Genomic DNA, 27,317 nt, shown 5'->3' with positions numbered 1-27,317 from the left:
TCTATCACTGAACTATATCCCCAGCTCTTATTAATTTCTTTTCACTAAGAATTTTCATTTACTCTTAGTAATGAAACAGTTATGCAAAAAAGGGAGTGTATGTCATTATTCTAAGCATTCAAGATAACTGTCTGGCAAGAATAATCTTTTAGAAATACTTTTTTTAGATGACAAAAATTGGTAGAATTCTCTTATTCTTGTTGCTGTCCCTCTAAGTGAACCTGGTAATCAACAGTTATTTACCAAATGTAATAGGGATTTGATCATTGCTAACATACTCACTACACATGAAAAAACATTCCTAGCTGGAAACTACATCTTTAAGGACCACTCTGGGCTTTAAGGAGTACAGTTTATAGAAATCCAATCAACTTTAAGAGGAACTCAGTGGGGTTATCTTCAATCCAGTTACGTTGAGTACAAAATAAAGTGGCAGATAACAAACCTCAGGACACAATGACAGCAGGTGGAAGAGATACTATGAAAAGCAGACTGAGGAATTTTCCACCTCACCCCTGTTAGAATAGCCATCATTAGCCACACCACCACCACCAAGTGTTGGTGAGGATGCGGGGTGGGGGGGGGGGCCTGGGGGAGAAGGAACCCTCTTACACTGCTGGTGGGAATATAAACTAGTACAACCACTCTGGAAAAAAATTTGGAGGCTACTTAAAAAGCTAGACATTGATCTACCATTTGATCCAGCAATACCACTCTTAGGGATATACCCAAAAGACTGTGACACAGGTTACTCCAGAGGCGCCTGCACACCCATGTTTATTGCGGCACTATTCACAATAGCCAAGTTATGGAAACAGCCAAGATGCCCCACTACTGACGAATGGATCAAGAAAATGAGGTATCTATACATAATGGAATTTTATGCAGCCATGAAGAAGAACGACATGTTATCATTCGCTGGTAAATGGATGGAATTGGAGAACATCATTCTGAGTGAGGTTAGCCTGGCCCAAAAGACCAAAAATCGTATGTTCTCCCTCATATGCGGACATTAGATCAAGGGCAAACACAACAAGGGGATTGAACTTTAATCACAAGATAAAAGCGAGAGCACACAAGGGAGATATGAGGATAGGTAAGACACCTAAAAAATTAGCTAGCATTTGTTGCCCTCAATGCAGAGAAACTAAAGCAGATACCTTAAAAGCAACTGAGGCCAATAGGAGAAGGGGACCAGGAACTAGAGAAAAGGTTAGATCAAAAAGAATTAACCTAGAAGGTAACACACATGCACAGAAATTAATGTGAGTCAACTCCCTATATAGCTATCCTTGTCTCAACTAGCAAAAACCCGTGTTCCTTCCTATTATTGCTTATACTCTCTCTTCAAAAAAATTAGAGATAAGGGCAAAATAGTTTCTGCCGGGTGGGAGGAAGAGGGAGGGGGCGGAGTGGGTGGTAAGGGAGGGGGTGGGGGCAGGGGAGAGAAATAACCCAAGCATTGTATGCACATATGAATAATAAAAAAAAAATTAAAAAAAAAAGCAGACTGAGAACTATAAAACTACAACAGCCTAAAATCACTTAATTTAGATACAATACTTTTAGTCATCCCTAAGCATTAGGCTACTACAGTATTGCTAGTAAAACAGTCGTGATGCACATACTGACATTTCTGCCAATAATGGATCACACATACAAAAGTGGTTCCATAAGATTTTATCACCTAGTGACATCACAGACACTTTAATTTGCTTGAGATGACACTCTGATATATGCACAACGAAATCATCTAGCAGCTCATTTTTCAGGATGTGGTGCCATCACTAAGCAATACATGACTATGATATATTAATTGTAATTAAAAGCCTAAGCTGATGAAAATTCTGCAAATGACAGCCCCAGAGTTCACTCTTTATTTTCCCCACTGAGCTACTATTTTGGGGGCACCTACTGTGTGCAAAGCACTAGGCTAGGCAATGGGAATGTGATGGCCAACAAGATATTTGTGGCCCCTGCGCTCCTGTGGTGACAAGTCAAGGGCGCAAAGTTTCAACATAGTATGATGGTCCTTCAATGGAGGAGACTAAAACTGCAATAACACAGCACAGCTGTCTAAACTAAAGGTTTCCCCAAAGTGACATCAAAGTCATAGGTGGAGGATAAGTAGGAGTTAGCCTGGCATAGAGGAAAGAAGGTGCTGTGTGTACTAGAGACAGAGGGGAGGCAAGCACAGATACCTAGGGCAAGAGAATATTCCAGTCACTCCCTGCCTAAAGATAAAAATCTCTCAAGGGGCAAATATGGGCAAAAACCATACCTCTGCATCTTTTTCAAAGCTCACTGATATACGACAGCAGTTCTCTTTTCATTCTTCAACCCTCACCCTTCCCCATTCATATTTGCTTTTTTAGAAGAAGCAATTTGTAAAGTTGCAGCTTTGCAGTATATTTTAGAAAGGTTTTCCAAATAAACAGGTGAGCCAAACCTTTTTATCAGTACTTACAGAGACAATCTTGAAACATTCTTTTAACATTCACTTCGGTTAAGTACTTCATTCCCTAATCTTTATATGAGTCTACCATGTTTTGAATGAAATGGAAACCAGACCTTTGGTAATACCCCAAAATGATAATTATGCATCAAGTAAGTCAAACATACACCTTTAGAAGCAATCCTGTGGTGCTCTGAAAAGCTTCAGACTGTACCCTCCATATAGAAGAGGGGGATCTGCTTGGACTTGCAGAATCTAAGAGGAACCAAGGTGTCAGGGTGATGGTGCTGCCCCTTGGTGGGGTGGGGTAAAGAGGCACAGGGGGGAAAAGGCAATTGACAACTAAGAATTCCGATAAACTGAGTCAGCAGGAAGTTGGCAAGCTCCCACTTGATGGGAACTAAACCTTTATTTTCATGTGACATGCACTGCATGGTAGTTTGTTTGCCGAGAGTAAAGAAGGGCTATGAGCTAGAGTGCTGAAAGGCTCTCCACATAAGCATGTTTCTCAAAGTATGTTATGAGCACCATCTGCATCAGGGTCACTGGCTATAATACAGATTCCTAGGTCCAAACCCAAAGCTAGAAGGAAGGAATTTAGGGAGACAATGCCTAGAAATTTGCATTATAAAAAACACCCCAAGGACCTCACAAGGCATATGAAGTGGGAGAACCACTAGGGAGAGTACAGTTCTCTAGGCTGATGGTAGAATTTCAGGAGAAAAAGAAAACTGAGGGCTTCATATGCTGTACTTATCTCCAAAAAAAAAAAACAGGTAAAAGAAAACTGAACAAAATGCCAAGCCAAAATCCTGGATGACATTCAGTGCAACAAAGAAGTGAAAGTTCATGGTGCTCTTCAACATTTACTAAGAGCTTCATGTCCTGGCTCGTTTCCTTGCTTAGTTGAGTTCCACTATGGACCTGTGTTTCTCAAGGAAGCTGTACTCTAGGGCTAGCAGACTCTCCTCTGTCTCAGTACAGTACTAAACACCTCAACACCCAAATGGGAGTCTTACAATGTATATCTCATTACCAAGATGATAGAGCACGTACTCACAGATCAGTTCACAGCCATAACCACTTCTGGGAAAGTAAGTCAAGTGGCAACTCAGTCTTCACCTCATTGTACTACAGTGGAAGCGCAGACGTGCAGTGGTAGTCATATATCAGACTGGAGGGTAGTATTTTCTTTCCCTTTGGAAAAATTGGGTAGGGGAGAGGTAGGCAGCTTCCTGTCCTTTTCCAGAAAAGAGATCATTGCATAATGAGACCAGCCCAGTGGGCACTATGAGGACACAGAGAAAGTAACTACTGTCAGAGTTGACTAGACTGATTTTTACATGTTTAGACTTTTAAAATGATGGTTGTGTTGTGTGGCACAGGGCTGTAATCCCAGCTACTTGGGAGGCAGAGGTAAGAGGATCAAGACTTCAAGGCCAGCACAGGCAAAGTTAATAAATCTTTATCCCCAAACAAACAAAATAAATAAATAAATACATACATACATACATACATACATAAAAACAAAAGGGCTTCCACCACACCTTGGCACATGTGGGTACTGCTCTACCTCAGCAGGCAGACAGGGAAAATGTTGAACTATACAGATACTCCATAGGCCTAGAGCAGAGGTAGATTACGCTAAAAAAGATTTGGGAGGCAGGAACTGACACTGTGGTTTCAGAAGCATAGAGAAAAACATTTTTAGAAAAAGTTCCATTGCTGACTGCTCTCTCCTTATACTCTTATAGCCACAAACAGTTTATGGCAGTAATGCAAACCAATGCCCTCTATTCCTTTAGCTTAACACATAAGAAAAGGCCACCACCACTACCATGTGAAATTGTTAGAGGTGATGAAGGAAAATCAACCATACATTCTTTCAGTCACTACACAGGGAACAGATGCTATGTGCCAGCCATTGCTCAAGGCATGAAAAACACAAGCATGCAAACAGACAAAAGGCCAGCCTCTAGGGCTGTATCCATTTGGGAGGAAGCAGTGTCTTCATTCAGGAATGGATAAACATGAAGAGGTAAAATGCGTCAATGCAAGACTCATAAAGCAGATTCTGTGATACAAAAGACAGAAGGGGCATGGAAGAAAAGGAGGTTATATGTATTGCTGAAAAAGATCCACCATGGAACTGCCAGATTGTAAGTTCCTCATAAAGAGTGAGATCCAGGAGATCAGGACTGTGTACGCTTCACACTTCATTCTGTTCACAATGCTTAGAAAAACATACGTTAAAACACAGCAGGCTCTCAGTGAATACCAGGTGACTGACTAGAAAAAGGAAATGTGTACACTCAAGAAAAAACACCCATGAAATGGATAATGTGGGTTAAGGAAACTGTGAACAAACAAAAACTACCTTAGCAGAATCAAAAGTCACAAGATGTGATAAAACGGAGGCACGAAAAATCAAATCAGCGATTTATGTGACACATCTCTGAGGACCTTTCCGAATGACATGGAAAATTAGAGACAGGAAAGTGAGAGAATAAGTATAACAAAGAGGAAATTAACTGGAAAATTAAATAATTACTATAAATACAAAAAGGGAATAATTTGATCATTATTTGATTGTATTCCCGAGACATTCAAGAAATAACCAACTGAAAAAATGTTAAATACTCCCAGAGCAATTTGCTACTAAATGTACTGAGCTATTTAATGAAAGCTATAAAACTTTAAAGGAACAAAAGAACTTTAGATAAGTGAATAAGACAGTTGATAAAGATCTCAATTCATTCTTGAAGTAAGCTGTAAGCATAATGAAATTCCACTTTAAGATTCACCAAAATATTTTGGGGTGGGAATAGGGAAGGTTATTCCAGGGACAGAGCTTCATAAATTTTTAAATTTGTAAACAGGATCCTGAAACAGTGGTCAATGACAATAAACCTGGTTCCATGTCTACCACTTACCAAAAATACTTATCCCATAAATAAAATGCTTAATGGAAAATATAAAAATCATTAAAATACAAGATTAACAAGGAGATAAATATTTGTTAAATTTTCATATGGAAAAGACCAAGTATGGTATGAGCCCAGAAAGCTCAAGGAAATAAGATTGCTTATATAAAATTAACTCTTTACACATCAAAACACATATAAATGAAAAGAAACAAACAACAGATAAGATATAAGTCATTTACAACAGACATACATATGAAACAGGATAAAGTTATTAGTACATAAAGAATACTTACAAACAATTTAAAAAAAGACAAGAAGGCTGGAAGGCAAGCAGGCTATATGTAAAAGAAATATGAATCATCAACCAGCATGGTAATAATGTAAAACCTCATCAGTAGTTTTAAATATAAAATTTAAAACTTAACTGCCATTTTTACACATCAAATTGGCAGAGTGATTTAGAAAAACGTGATTGTCTAGAGCTCACTGGGGAAAGTACAGTGGGTTGGCCTCTGCAGCAGCAGAATCACCTGGTAAAGCCTTTCTTGAAGGAACTGTTAAGGAAACTGAAACAGCAGGAATACACTGAGAAACCCCTTCATACACTGACTTTGGAATTGCAAATGAAAGACAAGACTGTAAAATAGGTACTGTGGGGGGGAGTACTTGTGGGGGATGGAATGGAGGAGATGAAGTTGAAGGAATGTGGTCAATGGGCTTCATATGTACAAAGGAAACAACGATGAACATCTTTGCAGTTGCTTTAAGTGGGGCAGGGAGGGGGATGTGGGAGGAGATAGTGAGGTGATCTAATCAAGGTACAATGTAAGGCCATTCAGAATCGTCACAACAAATCCCCCCTGTACAACAAATACATTCTAATAAAAACTGGGGAAAAAAAATGCACACATACCCTTTGACCCAACAAGGCATTCTCTCTATATATATTGTAAAGAAAATAGCTTCAAAGATATTCATCACAGCACTATTTATAACAGTAAGGATAAAATGAAAACCACCTTAATAGAAGAGATAAAAATAAATTACAATGTAAGTGCAATGGCATGCTATGTATCATTAAAAACAAAGGGGGGAGGGGAGATAAGAGAAAAATGAAGTAAATTTGTTCAAAGTATATTAGATGCATGTATGAAAATGTCACAATGAAACCTCTTATTTTGCACAATTAATATATGCTAATAAAAATATCAAAAAGCAAAGGTATATTTCTATGGCCCTAACTTTCAGAAGTGAATATGTACAAACATATTAAAAACACAATATATCCATATAAGGAATACTACCAACCTTAGATGATTGATTTCATTATACTAATGAGGAAGTATGTCTGTACTACATTATTTAGGGAAGAATGCAAATCAGTGAATAAAATGTATGATATATCCTCATTTTTATAAAAAAAATACTATAATAATAAAATAACCTTTCTTGAACATTACATATGGTACTAAATTATTTCTTATTATTCTCACAATAATCCTTTCGGATAGAATTATCCCCATTTTATAGATAAAGAAACTGAGGCTTAGAGACATCAAAAAATGTGCCTACATTCACAAAACCAATAAATTTTAGACCAGGGATTCCAACCCAGCCAATCTGATTCTAGAGCCTATATTATTAACATTACAACTCAGACTGCACAGATAAAGGTTAAGAGGCTGAAAACCTGTATGCAAAAATTCTAGTTACTACATGGCCTGGAGGAAACTTTCTACATATTATTTTTGTATTTTTGTCTTAAGAAAAATTTAAAAAAAAAAAACAGTGAGTATCTATTGATACAAAAAGACATGAACATAATGTTAACTTTAAAAACACAGAAGACATTTACATTATGATCTTACATTTGTTTTAAAAGCAGAAAATGTATAAGATGCACAGAAAAACAAATTCTACAAAGTAATACACCAAAATCTGCAAAATGGTAATTTGAACATGGTGAAATTATAAGGGGATTTCAATATTCCCTTTTTTGTATATCTGTATCTTCTTGCTTTTTTCTAAATATAAATACTTGATACTTACATAACCTAAAATACTACAGCCAGGCATGATGGCTCACATTTGTAATCTGAGCACTCAGGAAACTGAGGCAGAAGGATTACAAATTCCAGTATGGTTTTGGTTACACAGATCTGCCTCAAAAAAAGAAAAACAAACAAACAAAAAACCCATAAATAATAAAAAATAAAATGCTACAATAAGACTTAGTAAACATATCATTATTAAGGTAATTATTTCAAAATATAATAAATTTCAACAAATCTTAATTTTTCAATTAATATTTTTATTGAAAACCCATGACACAGCTGGCTAATAGTGGAAACTGCAGCCATACAAGCAATCTCCAATGAAGGTCCAGACTCCATTCCCACTTCTTTTCTTTTAGTAAAAAGCAGCATTCTAGACTATAAGGGGAAAAAAAATCTATGTACTGACAGACTATAGTTTATATCAGCTCTATCAACAGCATAATCTATTGGTTCCAATAAACAATCTGTTTATTTATATATTTAGCAGTACTGGGACTTGAACTCAGGACCTTCACCTTAAGCCACACCACCAGCCCAATGTTTTGTGATAGGGTTTTTCAAGATAGGGTCTCACAAACTATTTGCCCAGGCTGGCTTCAAACTGCAATCCTCTGATCTCTGCCTCCTGAGTAGCTAGGATTACAGACGTGAGCCACAGCACTCAGCAACAATCTGTTTTAGTGTTCTAGCCCTGGGAAATGTATCTGAACTTGTCAGCACAGATGTTATTCAGGAAAAAAGCTTTGCTTTTTATTGACCTATATTAAGTCTAAACTCAGTTGAGTCACTAAAGCCTCTTATGATCCTAATCCAAGTAAAATTTACTCACCCTAGTGTAGTCCCTCCAACAAACTCCAAAAATATATGTAAATAGCTCAGTGGGCAAGAGAAACTCAAGAGAGACATATTATTTCCTCTTTACAAACTCAATCTTACTTCCCTTCACAGAAAAAAGTCTTTACAGGACATCTGCACCAGCAAATGCTGGTCTAGCCTGGCCTAAGTGCCAAGGCTCAGGCTGCGCCACTCTACTATCCAACAAAGGAAATGGAAGTATGATCGCTCTTCAGCTCCACATTTGTTCTACAGTTAATTGTCCTTGGCATATTACAGCTATAAACAAAAGAAGGCAAAGAACAGTTCTATAAAAGGCAACGCTGACTTCCAAATATGTCTGGCTCGGCTATCATTAGCTATAAATGAATTGGCCAAGATGCTAAGAGTTCAAAAGAAATCAATTGATAGATACTAGGGATTTTTGTAAAGAAAAAAAAATTCTGCTGACTCCAAAATGTACGAATTCAAGTAATAAACTACATAGGATGGTAAAAGGTCACATCAGAGGGTAAGGGGCACCCAAAGGGTGCTGCTTCTTTAAATGGAATAAGCAGAAGGAAATGACTCTAATTCAATTAGTTCATCCAGAAACCAGGGGCATGTATAAATAAATAAAATCATATGAAGGGAAATTTATTGCCCTGGGACTTTTTCATCTAGGGCTATAGGTAAGGCTGTGATTCCCTTTTTCCTTGGTGCACCTTGCTTTTGCCTGCCTTTCCTGCTACCATGGTCCTGACTGGCCGCTCTGGCTCTCACTAGGTGAGCTCTCTCTACCAGGTCTGGGACTGCTTCTGATTGCCTGTGTACTGCCTCCTTCAGCTTTCAAAGTGTGTCCATGACACCTGCATCAGAATCTGTTGAACCTGTCAAACATGCAGACCTCAGGTCCAGTCCTAAGGATCTGAATCTGAGGACAGTGGCCACAAGTCATTATTTTAACAACCATGCCATGAGTGCTCCTTCCTACACAACACCTATGAACGAATGAGTTCATACACACTATACAACATGGTATGTCAAATTAAATGGCTAATTCAATAAATGTTTAAGACTCTAGACAACATGTTTTAAGTATCAAACCTTTCATCTGGCATGCCAATTCAGATATACAACTATGTAAGGACAAACAATACAATAGCCAGGATAAAAGATGTGGCCATAAAACAATAGCTATCATACTTTCTTCTGTTCCAAATGAAATAAACCTAAGAAACTTTAAAAAATTAAATGATTTATTTAAAGTAGCTCAGGAAAGACTCTAAGAGGATACATTGTTCACTATTTCCTCATTTCACAACCAGTCAACACTGACTTCCTAACTGCCAAATAAAATCTACTAACTCTTTGTAGCCAGGCTTCTCAGTAGGCCTCTAACATTTGAGTGTGGATTTATGAACTGGTTCTACTCTTTTGGCTTCCAGGACAAATAGAACCCTTTCCTGTTTATTCTTCGTTTGACCACTTATTTCCTTCAGACTCCATTACAAACCTTACTCAATACTTTGAGGAGATAGATAGATCCCAAAGTCATGGCCCTGGCCTCTGCTCTGCTTGTTCTATCAACTGACTTTCAGCAATCCTGTTCTCTACGATGACTCCACTGGGAACTCTGTGCTGCAGATGCCTGCTTCTTCAGACCAGCATCCTGCATGAGCTCCTGTCCTTCCCAGTCCATCTCCCCACTGTTTACAATAGCAGTAGCTCAAATTCCATTTATCCGCAACTGAATTCATTCATTGTCTTTTCCTCAAACCCATTTCTTCCCTCTATATTCACATTCTTAAGTATCAACACCACCATTCACTCAGTTTTCCCTACCAGTGTCCTCAAGGATTTTCTAGAACAGAGGCAGCAGACTGAAATGCCTGTGGGGGTGACCAGGTACCATATTTATTTTTTAGGAAACATTGAGTATAGCTCTTAACAGTGTACCAGGCATCCAACTTACCAACGTTAACTCATTTAATACTCGATCTTATGTAACAGGTATTATTATTATTATGCCAAGTTTGCAGGTGGGTAAACTGAGGCACAGAGATTATGAAACTTGATGTCTTAAGGTCACTTAGTCTCTTAGAAAGATGGATAGGGTTTAGGATAATCAATATGAAGAAAAGGGACTTGCTTCAGTTAAAGTATTTGAATTTCTTTGCAAGTACATATCATCAACCTTTAATTTATGCTTCCCTAGCACTTCACTGCACCTAAGGTTCTGTTCATTCTATTTCCTCTGTCTCTCTCTCTCCCTCCTCCCTCTCTCTCTACCAAGCTCATTTTTCAGTCACAAGTCATTAATCAACCAAACTATTTGCCTGCCATCATTAACGCCTCTCACTATTCCATTTCTTCACAAGCAGGTCAGCAAGCTTTTTCTATAAAGGGTCAGATATTTCAGGCTTCCTGGGCCATAGTTTTCCTCGTAATCACTCAATTCTGTCACTGCAACATGATACCAGCATAGAACAAGTAGCCATGGTTGAGTTCCAATAAAACTTTATTTACAAAAACTAGGTGCTCTTTGCTCAACGGTACTGTTTTCTTAATCACTTCTACTCCTTCCGCTGAAATTTTTTTCTAGATGGTTCCAAAACCTTAGCGACTACACAAAAATCTAAAAATATCATAAGAAAACATAAATGAAGACTTTTATAGCCATTGGTTAGCAAAATCTTTCTGAGTATGAAAAAGAATGAATAAATTTGAGCACATAAAGTTAGATTTTAGTGGGTCAAAGTAAAAGAAAACAACAAAATGCCACAAACAGAAAGAACAAAAAGTATAAAAGAACTATTTGTAATGAATATCATGGATGCTAATTTTCTTTATTTAACTGCAATTATTTGGAAACTAACCTTTTAGTACCTCCCACATCCTGTTGTGTGTTTTAAAGGTATCATGTACTTAATTATCAAAAATCATTAAGCAACGATCAATGATATAAGAGGCAAATAATAGAAGAAAAATACAGATGATCAATAAAGCAAAAAAGATGCTAAATCCTACCAAATCTTAATGACAACTGACACAAAATCATTTTCAATAACCCAATTGGCAAAATCAGCAAGAAGACAGCATACACCTGCTTTTGTATACAGTAGTCACATGTGCCATTGGAGGAAGGGTAAATTATACTGTGTTTTTAGGTACAAATTGGCTGACTTACCAAAAATTAAAATGTTTATAGTTAGGCATAGCATTTCTAAGCATTCATTCTACAGACAAGCGTCACAAATGTATACAAAGACTTATTTACATAAATGTTAATCACAGAATTGCTTTTTTGTAGCAAAAAACTGTAAATACCTAAACACCAACAGAGGATTTGATAGGTTAAATAATGGCAGATCCATATAAGGAAATAGTACGCAGTTAGGTAAATGTCAGTGAAAGCTATACTGTTACAGGAAAATGATAAATTGCAAGTATGATGATATGTTAAAGAAAACACAATCATATCTACAACTGCATATGTATAAAGAAAGAAAAGGCTACGTTTCAAGCAGAAGGGTGCTTTTATGGAAAGCAGTATGGAGGTTCCTCAAAAACCTAAAAATAGAATCACCATAATGACCCACCTATACCCAAAGGAATCTAAGTCAGCACACAGTAAAAATACCTGTACATCCATGTTTATCACAGCACTAGTCATAACAGTCAAGCTATGGAATCAGCTAGGTGCCCACTGATGATTGAATGGATAAAAAAAATAAGGTATATATACACAATAGAGTATTATTCAGTCCAAAAGAAGGTTGTTGTTTGAAGGAAAGTGGATAGAAATGGATAGAACTGGAGATCATCAGATTCAAATAAGACAAATATCACATATTTTCTCTCATATGTAGAATCTAGATTTAAAAAACATGAAAATAGAAGGGAGACTACGTGGGAAGAGAAAAGGGACCAGTGAGGGAGGCAATATGAGAAATTCATGTTGCGGGGGTGGTGAATGTGATCAAAGTATATTATACACATGCATTAAAATTCCTAATGAAATCCATTACTTTATATAATTATGCATTAATAATTTTTAAAGGGAACTTTTTTCATTTTAAGATATATGCTTTTATAGTATTTGAGTTTTTTCTAATAAGCCTAAACTAAATTTAATAATAATTAGGACACTTAAAAGATAAATAAGACAAAATGCAAAGTGATAATATCCCTCCAAAAAAAACACTCTTCCAGGACATTGTACTGTTGTGGTATAACAGTCAAAAACTCTTTGGCAAGACAACACGACCCTTGCTGACTCTTCGAGCACCCCTCCTATGCGACACTCAAGTCATAGTGTGCTACCCACAGTCACAGTTTTCTGCACATGCCAGGATGTATCAAGGTTCTTTGCCTTTGCGAAAGTTTCTTCCTCTGCTTGCCGTTCCCCTCCTCATCTTCCCTGCCAAGTAAATTCTCATTCACCTCAACAACCTGCACAGGAAGAAACCATCTCAGGGGAAATACAACACACATTAAACAGACAATTAAGTATTTGTCTGTAATTATTTAAAAACTAACCTTTCAGTGCCTCCAATATATCAGGCATGCTATTGGGTGCTTTTGATATACTATGTGATTTAATTCTTACATGATTTATTAGTTTTCCTACTTTACAAGAGATGTGGAAATTATTTTAGAAAGGTTAAGGAACTGTGTAAGCTCTGACTGGCTTAGTGAATGTCACAGCCAGTATCTGAACTCAAGACTGGGCCAAGAGCAGGTGTACTGGAGAGGCCCTGACTGGCTTTGAAACAGGCAGATCAGACCAGTCTTCCACAGAGGTGAGGGTAACAAGTCTGGTCAGTGGAAGGTCTGGCCTCCATCATGAGGTGAGGGACAGGGAAAGGGGAAGAGGCTGATCAGTCCAGATTACAACATTCCTTTAGAACCAGGCAGAGTTGAGGTGGGAGGAAACAATACTCTTGTGCAAAAACAGTACTCTTGTGTAGGAACAGTACTCTTGTGCAGGACAGGAAAAGCAGTATTTTGGGAAAGTTAATTTGGCAGCTCTGAGCAGTGAGAACTGCAGTGGGGGAGGATGAAGACAGAGGGGATGGTCAGAAACTTCAGCATATACCAGTGCTCCATGTGTTTCAGACCTAAACCAGGATCACAGTTTCAAACATAGGGATGAGAAAACAAATCTTATAGGCATCACAAAAGGTTCTCTTGGTTAACACTTAGCTATTAACTAGCAATGTAGGGAATGGAAACCAAAGAGTTAAAATGGATTGTAAGGTTTCTCATCTGAGGGGAGTGAATTCTGTTACTACTGACAGAAATGGGATGGTAAGAGAGGAGAGCTAATCTGCATACCAGACGTGTTCAATGATGGTGCACACAAAGAAGATCCTGCTGTTGACAGGGGCCACTTCTGAGGCCTATAGACCGAGAGTTCTCATTTCTTGGATGACATTCTTATGACCACAACCTATCTATGGTCACTGTTAACATGTCAACATGATACTCAGACCACTTGTGAAAATGACAAAAGATTATCTTCTTTAGAAATTGATGATTTCTCATTTCACTAGCACAAAGCGTGAACATGTTTTTAAAGACACCAAGTAGAACCAGGCTCATTACTTTAAACTATGCAACCCTTACTAAGATTAATCAGTACCATCAGCAAACCCCCAGGCCTCTTCATCAATCCCCAAACAGTGAATTTGGTCACTGACGAAAGGAGTTGTCTGGTTTACCACCTTTTACCATGGATTTTCAGGTGGAACTCTTTAAAGACAACCAAACAAAATCATTCTTTCCCTGACCCTTTTCTACTCTCAAAAACCTCCCTATCTCATTTGACTCAGTAACATTATTTACCACTTTCTGTCCTCACAGAGTAGCTGGTTTACCCTGATCACTCACTCATATTCTGTCCATATATCCTCATCCAAGGAGAAAAGAGAGATCTTCTTCAATTTCCAGAATGACCCAGAACATACTTTTTAACAATACTTTTTAAATGCATAGAAAAGTCATGTCTAAGTTTAGCTATGAGATGAGATAATGATAATACTTTGCCTGACGCACAATGTACCACAACCAAATGACATAATTATGAGCTAATGCCCAAATATATGCAATATAATTTGATATAGTGTGTTAGAATTAGCCAAAAAAATTTTTTTAAATAAAAAATCTGGTTCCAAGGTTCCTTTCAGTAAAGCACTCTCTCTACCCCTGCAAGCACGGGACAAGCCCAGAGGTCCTACAGGGAGCAAAGTATTGAAGTGAGCTAGAGTCAGAGTGGCCAAGATGGGTTCACACCAAGCCCAGCACTTTGATTCTTCTTGCTATAAACTCAAGCACTGCATTTTGTCTAAAGACAAAGAAATAAGCAAGATAAACATTCTTTCATTGCAAATAAAAGTGAGATTAATTTTATTACAACACTTAGAGTGTGATACTACTTATAATTCTTTGTGAATAGAATTCAGAAAATGTGAATACTAATTAATCTGAAGAGAAGAAAATTACTGAGACTCTAGTTTCAAGTTATTCTTTGGGGACCTGTAAATCAAATTAGCTTTTTGTTTAACTAAAACTAAATAAAAAAAAAGTACCTGTGAGTTTGATTTTGGAGAGTCGAGCCAAAATTCCAGGCAAATCATCCACATGAAGCTTCATCTCCTTCCACAGCCTTTCTTCTTTTGTTTCTTTCTCCACATCTATCGAGCTTTCAACTATAGAGGCAGACTCTAGCTCTATCAGTGCCTTTCCACTTGACTTTTGGGACAAAGACCGGCTGGTGAGCAGGTGAGAGTTCATCTCACCCATATGTGCTTTGGCTTGATCTGAGGAGGTGTTTTCAAGGAAAGGAGAAGCCACTGTTTCTGGCTTTGGTTTTACTTGCTGGTTGAGGCTCCTGTTCAACTGTGTGACATACTAAATAAACAAACAAAAAGCACATGTGACTATAAAACTAAGGCATAAAATGCTCTTTAATTTTTGTTCAGTAACATCTTCCATCAGTCTAACTTATGGTACTTAAGAAGGACTATAAAAGATTTTCCTACAACATTAATATTAGTTAATTTAGCATGCACTTGCAGAGTATTTATGACACAGAAATCACTATACTAAGAGATATGAAGATAAAATTAATGCCTTGACAATGAGTTTTGAATTCTATAGTTTAGAAAATCCTAGGAAAGTAAATTCCTTGAAAGGAAGATAAATCTATTTTTAATTCATCTCCTCCAGATAATTTCCCCTGGAGGTTTAACATTCTAACTACAAGGAAAATGTTTTCTCTAACCAAGAGTCAAAGTCAGCCTGTACATTTTCCATGTTTTTAAGCAAACAGTGCTGAGAAGAGCCCAGGGGTAGGGCACAATCCTGGGCTAAATGTTATAGCAGTATGGTATAGGAAAGAACACAGGTTTTGGAATCAGATAGACTATTGTTACTAGAAAAAATTAATAAGAACTACTACTAACATTTGTGAGGCACTTTATAGTTTATATAATATGTATCTCATTTAATAGCAATAAATGCTAAAGAAAATAGATCTTTTCAGGTGAGAAAAACAAGTCTCTGAAATTGACACACCGAACAATCAATGGACCACTTTTACACACCCATGGGAAGAGTTACCTATGCTGGTAACTAGGTAAGTGCCTTTTTCATTACATCACAAAGAGTTAAAATTATATATATTGTTTTGTTTTATTTGTTTTAGAGGACTGGGGCTTGAACTCAGAGCTTTCATGCTTGCTAGACAGGCACTCTACCACTTGTGCCACATTTCGAGCCCTATATGAATGACAAACTGACACATGGATTCAGAGTTCAACTGACATAAAAAGGCATTATACACATTTGACTTTCTCTTCTACATACCTATTAGCCTTGATTCCCCAACTCAAAGTCTGAACATATCTAGAAACTTAAATCTTTTATCAACATACCAATTTTAGTAAGATTTTAAGTTTTGAGAGAAATGTCAAATAGTATGAATCTGTTCTCACTAGTAATTATGAATTTTCAGCTATATGATCATTCTGTAACTTTCTGTTTGTAAAAATGGCAAATGCCTTCACTGGTAATTAGAAGTAAGTGGCCATATTACCTTTAATACTATGGAGCCAACGCAGATAAAAGCCTATAGAGTACAATACATCATCAATGCTCACTGTAAAATGCCTAGCAGGAGAAGGAGGAGTAACAGAGAGGCTGAATTGGATCAAAGTACATTACATGCATGTATGGAAATATCAACAACGAAATTCCTTTGTACAATTAATATATACTAATAAAAAAAGAGAAAATAAATGAAATGCTTAACAGATTACAAAAATTCAATTTGTTTAGGTCTATTCAGAAAAGCATGCTAAAAACTTTTAAATGCACTGCTGATTTAAGAAAATAAAAGAGTCACAATATTAAAACAATTATTTCTGTATTATTGATTTATTTTCAGAGCTTCAAAGAATTTAAAAAGATTTTTCATAAAAGTTCAGCTTTTCCTAATTTTAGCCTAGTCAAAATGTGCCAGAAGTTTTCAGTCTTTCTCCAAACTTAATAAGTTCGAGATCGTATTTTTAACCTCAAATGCCAGAATTATTCTGGTTTCAGTTAGTAATAACCAAAACAAGAGATTAAAGTTTTGGATAAACTTAAGAGGACACTAAACAAAAGTCCTTTGCAACAGTACTTTTTAAAACTTTTCTTATAATAGGAATCTCTGAAATTCCCTCAGAGAGAGAAAAGCAAAGGAGAAGGCAACAGATTGAGGATGGTCTTCAAAACATACCCTGCGTTTAAGGAAGCTAAAGTGCTGAAACGTAACCCACTGCTTATTGACATTGCTGAAAAGGCGCATAAACTTGTGAGGGGCCTGAATAGTTCTTCTTTCTAGAAACCAGACACAGCCTCCTCCACGACCTATAATAGAGAAGAGGACGAAATGTTACAATGTTACAAATTGAAATGCTCCTTTATTTTCACCATGTCAAAATGCTATTTTGCAAATTTCAGTGTATTAGTTTACAGAATTTTTTCTAAGCATCTCATTCATGTATTTTTTGCTTTTTAAACAAATGTAAGATTATAGTGCCAATGCGAAATTAGCACTAATACTCTCAGCAAATGACATCAATACTTACCCACCAATAAAGTTGGCCAAGTAAGGTGCAGCTCTAGGTGATGGGTGAGAGACCAGAAAGTACCTGTTCTGGATGTGTATATAAATGTCACCTATTGGCTCTGCTTGTTGTTTAAGTTAGAGTAATTCTTCATGAAAACTGGGGAAATTTTCACTTCCACATCATTATGATTTTATTATATTAAATGCCAAAATGACTAATGTATGGATTTTGTCAAGAAGAAAATATAAAGCATCTAGTTCAGTCACTTTTCTAAAAAGTAGAAAATAAAGGCACAATTTTTCTCAATAGATGGCAATAAACTGGGGGGGGGGGTGTTTCATGGTAATACTTTGGTCATGTGGAGTAAGTCGACCAAAGGGAAGAGGAAATAATTCTCAGTGAAATATGACTAACCATCTAGTTAAAAATAAGCTATTTTTGTTGTTTTCAAATTTGGTCTTTAATCACTTTACTAAATCTCTCAAATCAACAAATTCAGTGCTACTATCTTGGGCCTCAATCAATTCAAATATTTCACAATTTGTACAATACCATGGTTTCTTCTTTTCTTTTTAACTCTCTCCTCTCTTGACTTCCATAACTCCAAAGGTTCCTGATTTTCTCCTCTCTGCTTCTCAGTTTCCTATGGTGCCTCCTCTCTCTGTGTGTCTGTCACTTTAAGGCAGTTATGGTCCCACTGTTCTGAATACCAACTACCACCCATGAGCAAATTGGCAATTGCTAACAGTCTACCCATTTCTAAAGAGGCATTAGGACAAACTGCTCTTGATACCGCCATGCGAACGTGTATCAATATGTCTTTAAGAATTCTTGGAGACTCCAAGATGGCGGCCAGAGGTAGGAAGCAGAAAGTGACCCTCCTATGGTGAAATCTTGGAGAGAAGCTGGAGACACACTTTGCAGGCATAATCACTGAGAAAAGGCATAACTTTGACCCCTCCACACCTCCAGCCGGTGCAGAGAATCTCCACTTCACGTTAAACGGAGAAACGAGGAGGGCCCCCGGGGCCGCCAGTGGCCGGCACCCATACGGCTTGGGAAGACACCGACCAGTTTACTGTCGATTAGTACACTAACACTCCCTGTTTATACCTTTGAAACTCTCTTGTCTGATACCTTGTTCTGCTTTCTCCCTCTTGTCTGTATATTTGTTTTCCCCTTTTCTTTAACTTCTTGCTTTCCATCTCAGCTCACCCTTCCATTCTAAATATTACCATTGTTATTATTACAAGCTAGAAAATACTTAATTGCACACAGTACAGGGACAGTAACAACACCAAGGACAATGATGGGAAGACAGAAAAAACAGGGAAACCAGTTTCCCCACAGCAAAAAATTAGTACAGGAACCAGAGGGGAATGAAGAGAACAGAAACTCAGATCCAGACTCCAACAAAATGAAGATAAACTATGCCAAAGGACCCAATGAAGCCCACAAGAATAATTTAAAAGAAGATATACTACAAGGACTCAATGAGAATTTTATAGAGATGATACTGGATAGGGTCAACCAAAATGTACAGGAGACACTCAAGAAATTCCAAGACAATAAAAAGAGAATTTGAAAAAGCAAAAGAAGAAATAAAGGAAACCATAGAAGCACTGTATAAACACCAAAGTGAAAGAGAGAACACAATGAATAAATGGATAAATGAACTCAGGACAAAAATAGACAACATTAAAGAAGAAAACTGCCAGGATATGGAAAACCTCAGAAAAAAGAACGAAACAGAACTGCAAAACAAAACGGAAGGCCAATCCAGCAGAATAGAACAAACAGAAGACAGAATCTCAGAACTTGAAGATGAAATGGTAATTAAAGGAAAAACCGAAGAACTATTAATTAAACAACTCAAGACCTGTGAAAAGAAAATGCAAGAACTCACTGATTCCATCAAAAGACCAAATTTGAGAATCATGGGCATCGAAGAAGGAGAAGAGGTGCAAGCGAAGGGAATGCGTAATATATTCAACAAAATAATAACAGAAAATTTCCCAAATCTAGAGAAAGATATTCCCATACAAATGCAAGAGGCCTCCAGGACACCAAACAGACCAGATCAAAATAGAACTACTCCACGACATATCATCATTAAAACAACAAGTTCAGAAACTAAGGAAAGAATATTGAAGGCTGTAAGAGAGAAAAAACAAGTAACATACAAAGGTAAACCCATCAAAATCACAGCAGACTTCTCAACAGAAACATTAAAAGCAAGAAGAGCGTGGAGTGAGATCTTCCGGGCACTGAATGAAAATAACTTCAATCCCAGGATACTCTACCAGCAAAGCTATCATTCAAAATAGATGGAGCAATAAAAGTCTTCCATGATAAGCAGAAACTAAAACAATATGTGACCACAAAGCCACCATTACAAAAGATTCTGCAAGGGATCCTGCACACAGAAAGTGACAACCAACTTAACCATGAAAAGGCAGGCAGCACAAAACCACAGGATAAGAAAAAGCAAGGCAGTAGAGAGTAACATCAAGTTAGGTACACACAATCAAACCTTCAAACAACTAAGACAACTAAATGGCAGGAATCACCACATACCTATCAGTACGCAGAATGTTAATGGACTTAATTCACCCATCAAAAGACACCGTTTGACAAAATGGATTAAAAAAGAAGATCCAACAATTTGTTGCTTACAGGAGACTCATCTCACCGACAGAAATAAGCATATGCTTAGGATGAAAGGCTGGAAGAAGATTTACCAAGCCAATGGCCCCCAAAACCAGGCAGGAGTAGCAATAATTATCTCTGACAATGTAGACTTCAAACCTACATTGATCAAACGAGATAAAGAAGGACATTCCATACTAATAAAAGGGGAAATAGACCAAAAGGAAATAATAATCATCAATCTGTACGCACCCAATGTCAACGCACCAAATTTCATCAAACATACGCTGAAAGACCTAAAAGCATATATAAACGCCAACACAGTGGTTGTGGGAGACTTTAACACTCCATTATCATCAATAGATAGGTCATCCAAACAAAAACTCAATAAAGAAATCCAAGATCTAAAATATGCAATTGATCAAATGGACCTAGTAGATGTCTACAGAACATTTCATCCAACCTCTACACAATATACATTCTTCTCAGCAGCCCATGGAAACTTCTCCAAAATAGATCATATCCTAGGGCACAAAGCAAGCCTCAGCAATATAAGAAAATAGAAATAATACCGTGCATACTATCTGACCACAATGCAGTAAAAGTAGAACTCAACAACAAAAGTAAAGACAAAAAACATGCAAACAGCTGGAAACTAAATAACTCATTACTTAATGAAGAATGGATCATCGATGCAATAAAAGAGGAAATTAAAAAGTTCCTGGAAGTCAATGAAAATGAAAACACAACCTACCGGAACCTATGGGACACAGCTAAGGCAGTCTTGAGAGGAAAGTTTATAGCCATGAGTGCATATATTAAAAAGATTGAAAGATCCCAAATCAATGACCTAATGATACATCTCAAACTCCTAGAAAAACAAGAACAAGCAAATCCCAAAACAAATAGAAGGAGAGAAATAATAAAAATAAGAGCTGAAATCAACGAAATAGAAACCAAAAAAACCATACAAAGAATTAATGAAACAAAAAGTTGGTTCTTTGAAAAAATAAACAAGATCGATAGACCCCTGGCAAACCTGACTAAAATGAGGAGAGAAAAAACCCAAATTAGTAGAATTAGGAATGCAAAAGGGGAGATAACAACAAACACCATGGAAGTCCAGGAAATCATCAGAGACTACTTTGAGAACCTATATTCAAATAAATTTGAAAATCTAAAAGAAATGGACAGATTTCTAGATACATATGATCATCCAAAACTGAACCAAGAGGAAATTAATCACCTGAATAGACCTATAACATAAAATGAAATTGAAGCAGCAATCAAGAGTCTCCCCAAAAAGAAAAGTCCAGGACCTGATGGATTCTCTGCTGAATTCTATCAGACCTTTAAAGAAGAACTGATACCAACCCTCCTTAAACTGTTCCATGAAATAGAAAGGGAAGGAAAACTGCCAAACACATTTTATGAAGCCACTATTACACTTATCCCAAAACCAGGCAAAGACACCTCCAAAAAGGAGAACTATAGGCCAATCTCCTTAATGAACATTGACGCAAAAATCCTCAACAAAATAATGGCAAAAGAAAACTAGGAATAGAAGGAAAGTTCCTCAACATTATAAAAGCTATATATGACAAACCTACAGCCAGCATTATACTTAACGGAGAAAAATTAAAACCATTCCCTCTAAAATCAGGAACCAGACAAGGATGTCCACTATCTCCACTCCCATTCGACATAGTACGGGAATTCCTAGCCAGAGCAATTAGGCAAGAAGAAGGAATAAAAGGAATACAAATAGGTAAAGAAACTGTCAAAATAGCCCTATTTACAGACGACATGATCCTATACCTTAAAAACCCAAAAAACTCTACTCAGAAGCTTCTAGACATCATCAATAGCTATAGCAAGGTAGCAGGATATAAAATCAACATAGAAAAATCATTAGCATTTCTATACACTAACAATGAGCAAACGGAAAAAGAATGTATGAAAACAATTCCATTTACAATAGCCTCAAACAAAATCAAATACCTAGGTGTAAACCTAACAAAAGATGTGAAAGACCTCTACAAGGAAAACTATACACTTCTGAAGAAAGAGATTGAGGAAGACTATAGAAAGTGGAGAGATCTCCCATGCTCATGGATTGGTAGAATCAACATAGTAAAAATGTCGATACTCCCCAAAGTAATCTACATGTTTAATGCAATTCCCATCAAAATTCCAATGACATTCATTAAAGAGATTGAAAAATCTACTGTGAAATTTATATGGAAACACAAGAGGCCACGAATAGCCAAGGCAATACTCAGTCAAAAGAACAATGCAGGAGGTATCACAATACCTGACTTCAAACTATATTACAAAACAATAACAATAAAAACAGCATGGTACTGGCACAAAAACAGACATGAAGACCAGTGGAACAGAACAGAGGATCCAGATATGAAGCCACACAACTATGAGCAACTTATCTTTGACAAAGGAGCTAAAAATATACGATGGAGAAATAGCAGCCTCTTCAACAAAAACTGCTGGGAAAACTGGTTAGCAGTCTGCAAAAAACTGAAACTAGATCCATGTATATCACCCTATACCAAGATTAACTCAAAATGGATCAAGGATCTTAATATCAGACCCCAAACTCTTAAGTTGATACAGGAAAGAGTAGGAAATACTCTGGAGTTAGTAGGTATAGGTAAGAACTTTCTCAATGAAACCCCAGCAGCACAGCAACTAAGAGATAGCATAGATAAATGGGACCTCATAAAACTAAAAAGCTTCTGTTCATCAAAAGAAATGGTCACTATACTGAAGAGAACACCCACAGAGTGGGAGAAAATATTTGCCAACTATACATCAGACAAAGAACTGATAACCAGAATATACAGGGAACTGAAAAAACTAAATTCTCCCAAAACTAATGAGCCAATAACGAAATGGGCACATGAACTAAACAGAACTTTCTCAAAAGAAGAAATTCAAATGGCCAGAAAACACATGAAAAAATGCTCACCATCTCTAGCAATAAAGGAAATGCAAATTAAAACCACACTAAGATTCCACCTCACCCCTGTTAGAATAGCCATCATCAGCAACACCACCAACAACAGGTGTTGGCGAGGATGCGGGGAAAAAGGAACCCTCTTACACTGTTGGTGGGAATGTAGACTAGTACAACCACTCTGGAAAAAAATTTGGAGGCTACTTAAAAAGCTGGACATCGATCTACCATTTGATCCAGCAATACTACTCTTGTGGATATACCCAAAAGACTGTTACTCCAGAGGCACCTGCACATCCATGTTTATTGCGGCACTATTCATAATAGCCAAGTTATGGAAACAGCCAAGATGCCCCAGCACTGACGAATGGATTAAGAAAATGTGGTATCTATACACAATGGAATTTTATGCAGCCATGAAGAAGAACAAAATGTTATCATTCGCTGGTAAATGGATGGAATTGGAGAACATCATTCTGAGTGAGGTTAGCCTGGCCCAAAAGACCAAAAATCTTATGTTCTCCCTCATATGTGGACATTAGATCAAGGGCAAGCACAACAAGGGGATTGGACTATGAGCACATGATAAAAGCGAGAGCACACAAGGGAGGGGTGAGTATAGGTAAGACACCTAAAAAACTAGCTAGCATTTGTTGCCCTTAACGCAGAGAAACTAAAGCAGATACCTTAAAGCAACTGAGGCCAATAGGAAAAGGGGAACAGGTACTAGAGAAAAGGTTAGATCAAAAAGAATTAACCTAGAAGGTAACACCCACGCACAGGAAATCAATGTGAGTCAATGCCCTGTATAGTTATCCTTATCTCAACCAGCAAAAACCCTTGTTCCTTCCTATTATTGCTGATACTCTCTCTACAACAAAATTAGAAATAAGGGCAAAATAGTTTCTGCTGGGTATTGAGGGGGTGGGGAGGAGAGGGAGGGGGTGGAGTGGGTGGTAAGGGAGGGGGTGGGGGCAGGGGGGAGAAATGAACCAAGCCTTGTATGCACATATGAATAATAAAAGGAAAAAAAAAAAAAAGAATTCTTGATTCTCACCCTTATCTCTTCTTCTTATGGCAGGCTTCAGGATCACCTGGAACTCTTCTTTATCACCTAACAATCATCATGTCCAGTCTACACTGAAATACAGGCCAAATATGCCCACTTCTTTCCATTCCTACTGATACAGACCCCTATGATCTGATATGGTAAGACAGACCACGGTAATGGTAGCAGGAGTCAAGCCAGTCAATCTGCCTTCAGTAATTTTTTTTTCCCTTTCCAATCCACATTCCATAGCACCAACAGCTTTCTTCCTGAACTCTAGAACACATAATACTCACTCAAACCTGAACATACAACTCACCAAAGCAATGTTGTCTCATGACCTGCCACTATACACATGACACACTTTACAATTTGGTTAACTTTATGTTGTCTCCCTGCTAGCAATCCACTCTCTGCCTGTCAAATTTTCAAAGACCAGTTCAACTATTCTACCACCTTATATCATGTTTTATGTTTTATTCTGAAATAGACTGAAATCATATTCTCAAATTGCAGTTAATTATGACATGCTGATTTTCCAAACACATGAAAGGTATTTGCCTTGGAAATACCTTGGAAAATCTTTCAAGATTAAAGGGGTTAAACTGAGATTTTAGAGAATAGTAATAAGAAAAAAAAAAAAAACAGTTTGGAAACTTTAAAATGATGAAACCACTTCCTATACTTAAAACATGTTATACTTCTATGAATCAGTACTTAGAAAATGAAAGGTATCTCAACCCTGTAAATGTTAAGGTTTAAGATATGTACAGCTTATAGCAGATACTTTAGAAATCTGGAAACATGTGACCAGCACCACCATTCACAATCAACACTGAGGCATTTGTGTAGGGCTTTTATAGTGAGGTAAGGAGACAAGTTGCTTGAAAGGTCCTGAAGTTTATTTAGTGGAAAAAAATTTTTTTTGAACTTTTATGAGCAAAATCAGATGTAACTACTAGATATCTAACATAATCCCGACTTACATCCTCTGCCCCCTCTTCCAATCAAGGTCTCTTAGTAGGTCTTCTAAGTGAATCATAGTAAGTCATACAGTCCACTTACTATCAGATTTCTTGGCGATTACATTCACAGTTTTGGAAAACAAACTATTAATTCTTTCTATTCCACCACTGCAAAGACTGATCCAGCAACATGTGGACAGTAGCCTGTCTACTGATACTAGAGAATGCAGAGCAGATAAGTGGAAATGTCCTATAAGGAAGCTGAAAACACAGAACAGAAAAGCAGGAGGACAGCTTCCCTGAGGGACACACACTGAAGAAGGCTCCGACAGAGGGGATAATTCAAGCACTAGGAAGGAATGACCTCACTGAATATGAGTGCTTAGAGTCAGGATCAAAGAACACTCACAATCAGGGATGGTAGAAAGTAGCAAAGAAGTGATTCAAAAAAGACCCACAGTCCTTTTTTTAAAAAAGTTTTCATTATAGAAAATTGCAGTAATATATAAAAACAGAAGCATACAATGAGCCCCTTATTACTTATTCCCCAGTTTCAATAATTACCAAAACCTGCCCAACCTTGTTTTATCTATGCTCTGCCCTACTTTATGAACCAAGAGGGACCTTTGAGATCATCTAGTTCAATTACCTCATTTTATAGACAAGTAAACTCAATTCCAGAAAAGTCCAATGATTTGCCCTGAGAGCCCATAGACAAGAAAAGGTCCCAAAAAATAACATGAGGAAAAAAGAAAGGAATCACAGTGATCAACATAGACGGACGTTGTTTGTGTGTGGTAGGCGAGGCCTGAAAAAAAGTTTCTGTATGTAACCAAAAGGCAGTCCCTATCTTCTACTATCTGGTCTCTAATATGGACCACCATAGCCATTAGTTATCCTAAAATACTGAAAGCAAAATAACTCCCAACCTTCTCTTTAATGTTTGTATCAGGACAAATTTCACTGATTCACAAATGATTACTGAGAGCCAACAATGTACACAAGGTACTACCCTAAGTACTGGGAATAGAGGTGAACCAGAGAGAGGCACTGTCCCTACCTTCACAAAGTGCATACTCTAATTAGGAGAAACAGAAAATAACTCAGTGTGTGTGTGTGTACACAACTGCAGTCTGTGCTAACCATGATGAAAGAAAGAAATGGGGTGATGTGAGAAGACAGGGGCAGGGGCCCTACTTTAGATAGAGTGCTCACAGTAGGCCTCTCCGAAAAGGTGACATTTGATATATGAGACCTTGTCAAGAGCCAGGGAAGAGCATTCCAGCTTCGGCATACATTTGTCACAAGTCCTTCAAGTGGGAAGATTATATGGGGGATCATGGTGATGATAAAAAGCCAAAAGTCTGAAGGGGTCTCGGTCTGTAGTTGTCATCATCATTACCATCATTATCACCGCAATCCTTTATACTGGAACAAGATTCTGAGTGGGAACAAAGTGTTTCCCTTGTCATTAAAAGCCAGTGACTAGGAACTGAGACTCTGATGGGCCGAGAGTCTTGAAAAGCCCTACGGTCCTTTTCTGTCCTCTCCTTTTGCTTTCACTATCAAAAGACTCAAAGAAGCACCAGATACCAAACCTCTGAGGGAGCGAGGTGTGGACCACTGAGCTCACAGTGCAAGAATGGTCCACGGCTCCGTTGTCTCTTCACTCCAGGGTACCGCAAAGGTCACTTCCTCACACAGGTGACCAGCCCGACCTCACCAAGGGCTTCCAAGGTTACAGCCAGCCAGAACCACAGCCTCGCACGTGGCAAAAAGAGGAGAATTTTCCAAAGGTCGCCCCGAAGCGGGGTACAGTACCTGTCAGAACGCGTGAGGAGAGAGTGTGCGGGGATACGGCCATAGCGCACGAGTCTGGCTGCTCTCAGCTATCCCCTTGTCCTCTCCCCTCACCGGTTACTGGGCGCCGCCATCTTGCTCTCCCTCCCTCTGCAGGAGGAGGGACTTCCTGTCCGTCACTTCCGGCGTGCTGGCTTTGGCTGGAGGCGTTGGGAATCGATGGGGTGGTGCTGAAGTGTCACCTGCCTGAGATACCTTGGAGAAACGCAGGAAGTACGGTGTGGCTATGTCCTTGACTGAAAAGCCGCGCTGCGGACGGCAGCCCTGCCCTTCCAGCTCCCAGAAGTTAGTAGGCATCCTGTCAGGGCCGATCTGGTCCTAGGGTGACCGGCCCGAGGGGCAGGGCGTGGCCGCCGACTCCTTGCGGGCGATTCAAAGTCCCACTCTTGTCGCCCCGACGCGGAGAGGAAATACATGAATGCTGTAGCAGGGCCTCTGCTTTCCCATGTG

The 27,317-nt window shown here is 38.0% G+C and overlaps 1 protein-coding gene across 1 annotated transcript in view; it reads right to left on the bottom strand.

Moving 5' to 3' along the window:
• Cox10 (cytochrome c oxidase assembly factor heme A:farnesyltransferase COX10) overlaps positions 1-26,967 on the bottom strand; it is a 130,984-nt gene extending 104,017 nt beyond the window's left edge. Inside the window, exons 1-3 of the mRNA XM_074046867.1 lie at positions 26,829-26,967; positions 17,038-17,168; positions 14,846-15,167 (exon numbers count right to left, since the gene is read on the bottom strand). Of these exons, the coding sequence (XP_073902968.1) occupies positions 14,846-15,167; positions 17,038-17,168; positions 26,829-26,871 (496 nt within the window). The 5' untranslated portion in view covers positions 26,872-26,967. The remainder of the gene's footprint in view (positions 1-14,845; positions 15,168-17,037; positions 17,169-26,828) is intronic.
• Positions 26,968-27,317: the final 350 nt, after the last annotated feature.

The sequence above is a fragment of the Castor canadensis genome, chromosome 11 (genome assembly GCF_047511655.1).
Source record: "Castor canadensis chromosome 11, mCasCan1.hap1v2, whole genome shotgun sequence".
Taxonomy (NCBI): domain Eukaryota; kingdom Metazoa; phylum Chordata; class Mammalia; order Rodentia; family Castoridae; genus Castor; species Castor canadensis.
This window is presented reverse-complemented; position numbering and strand designations above follow the sequence as displayed.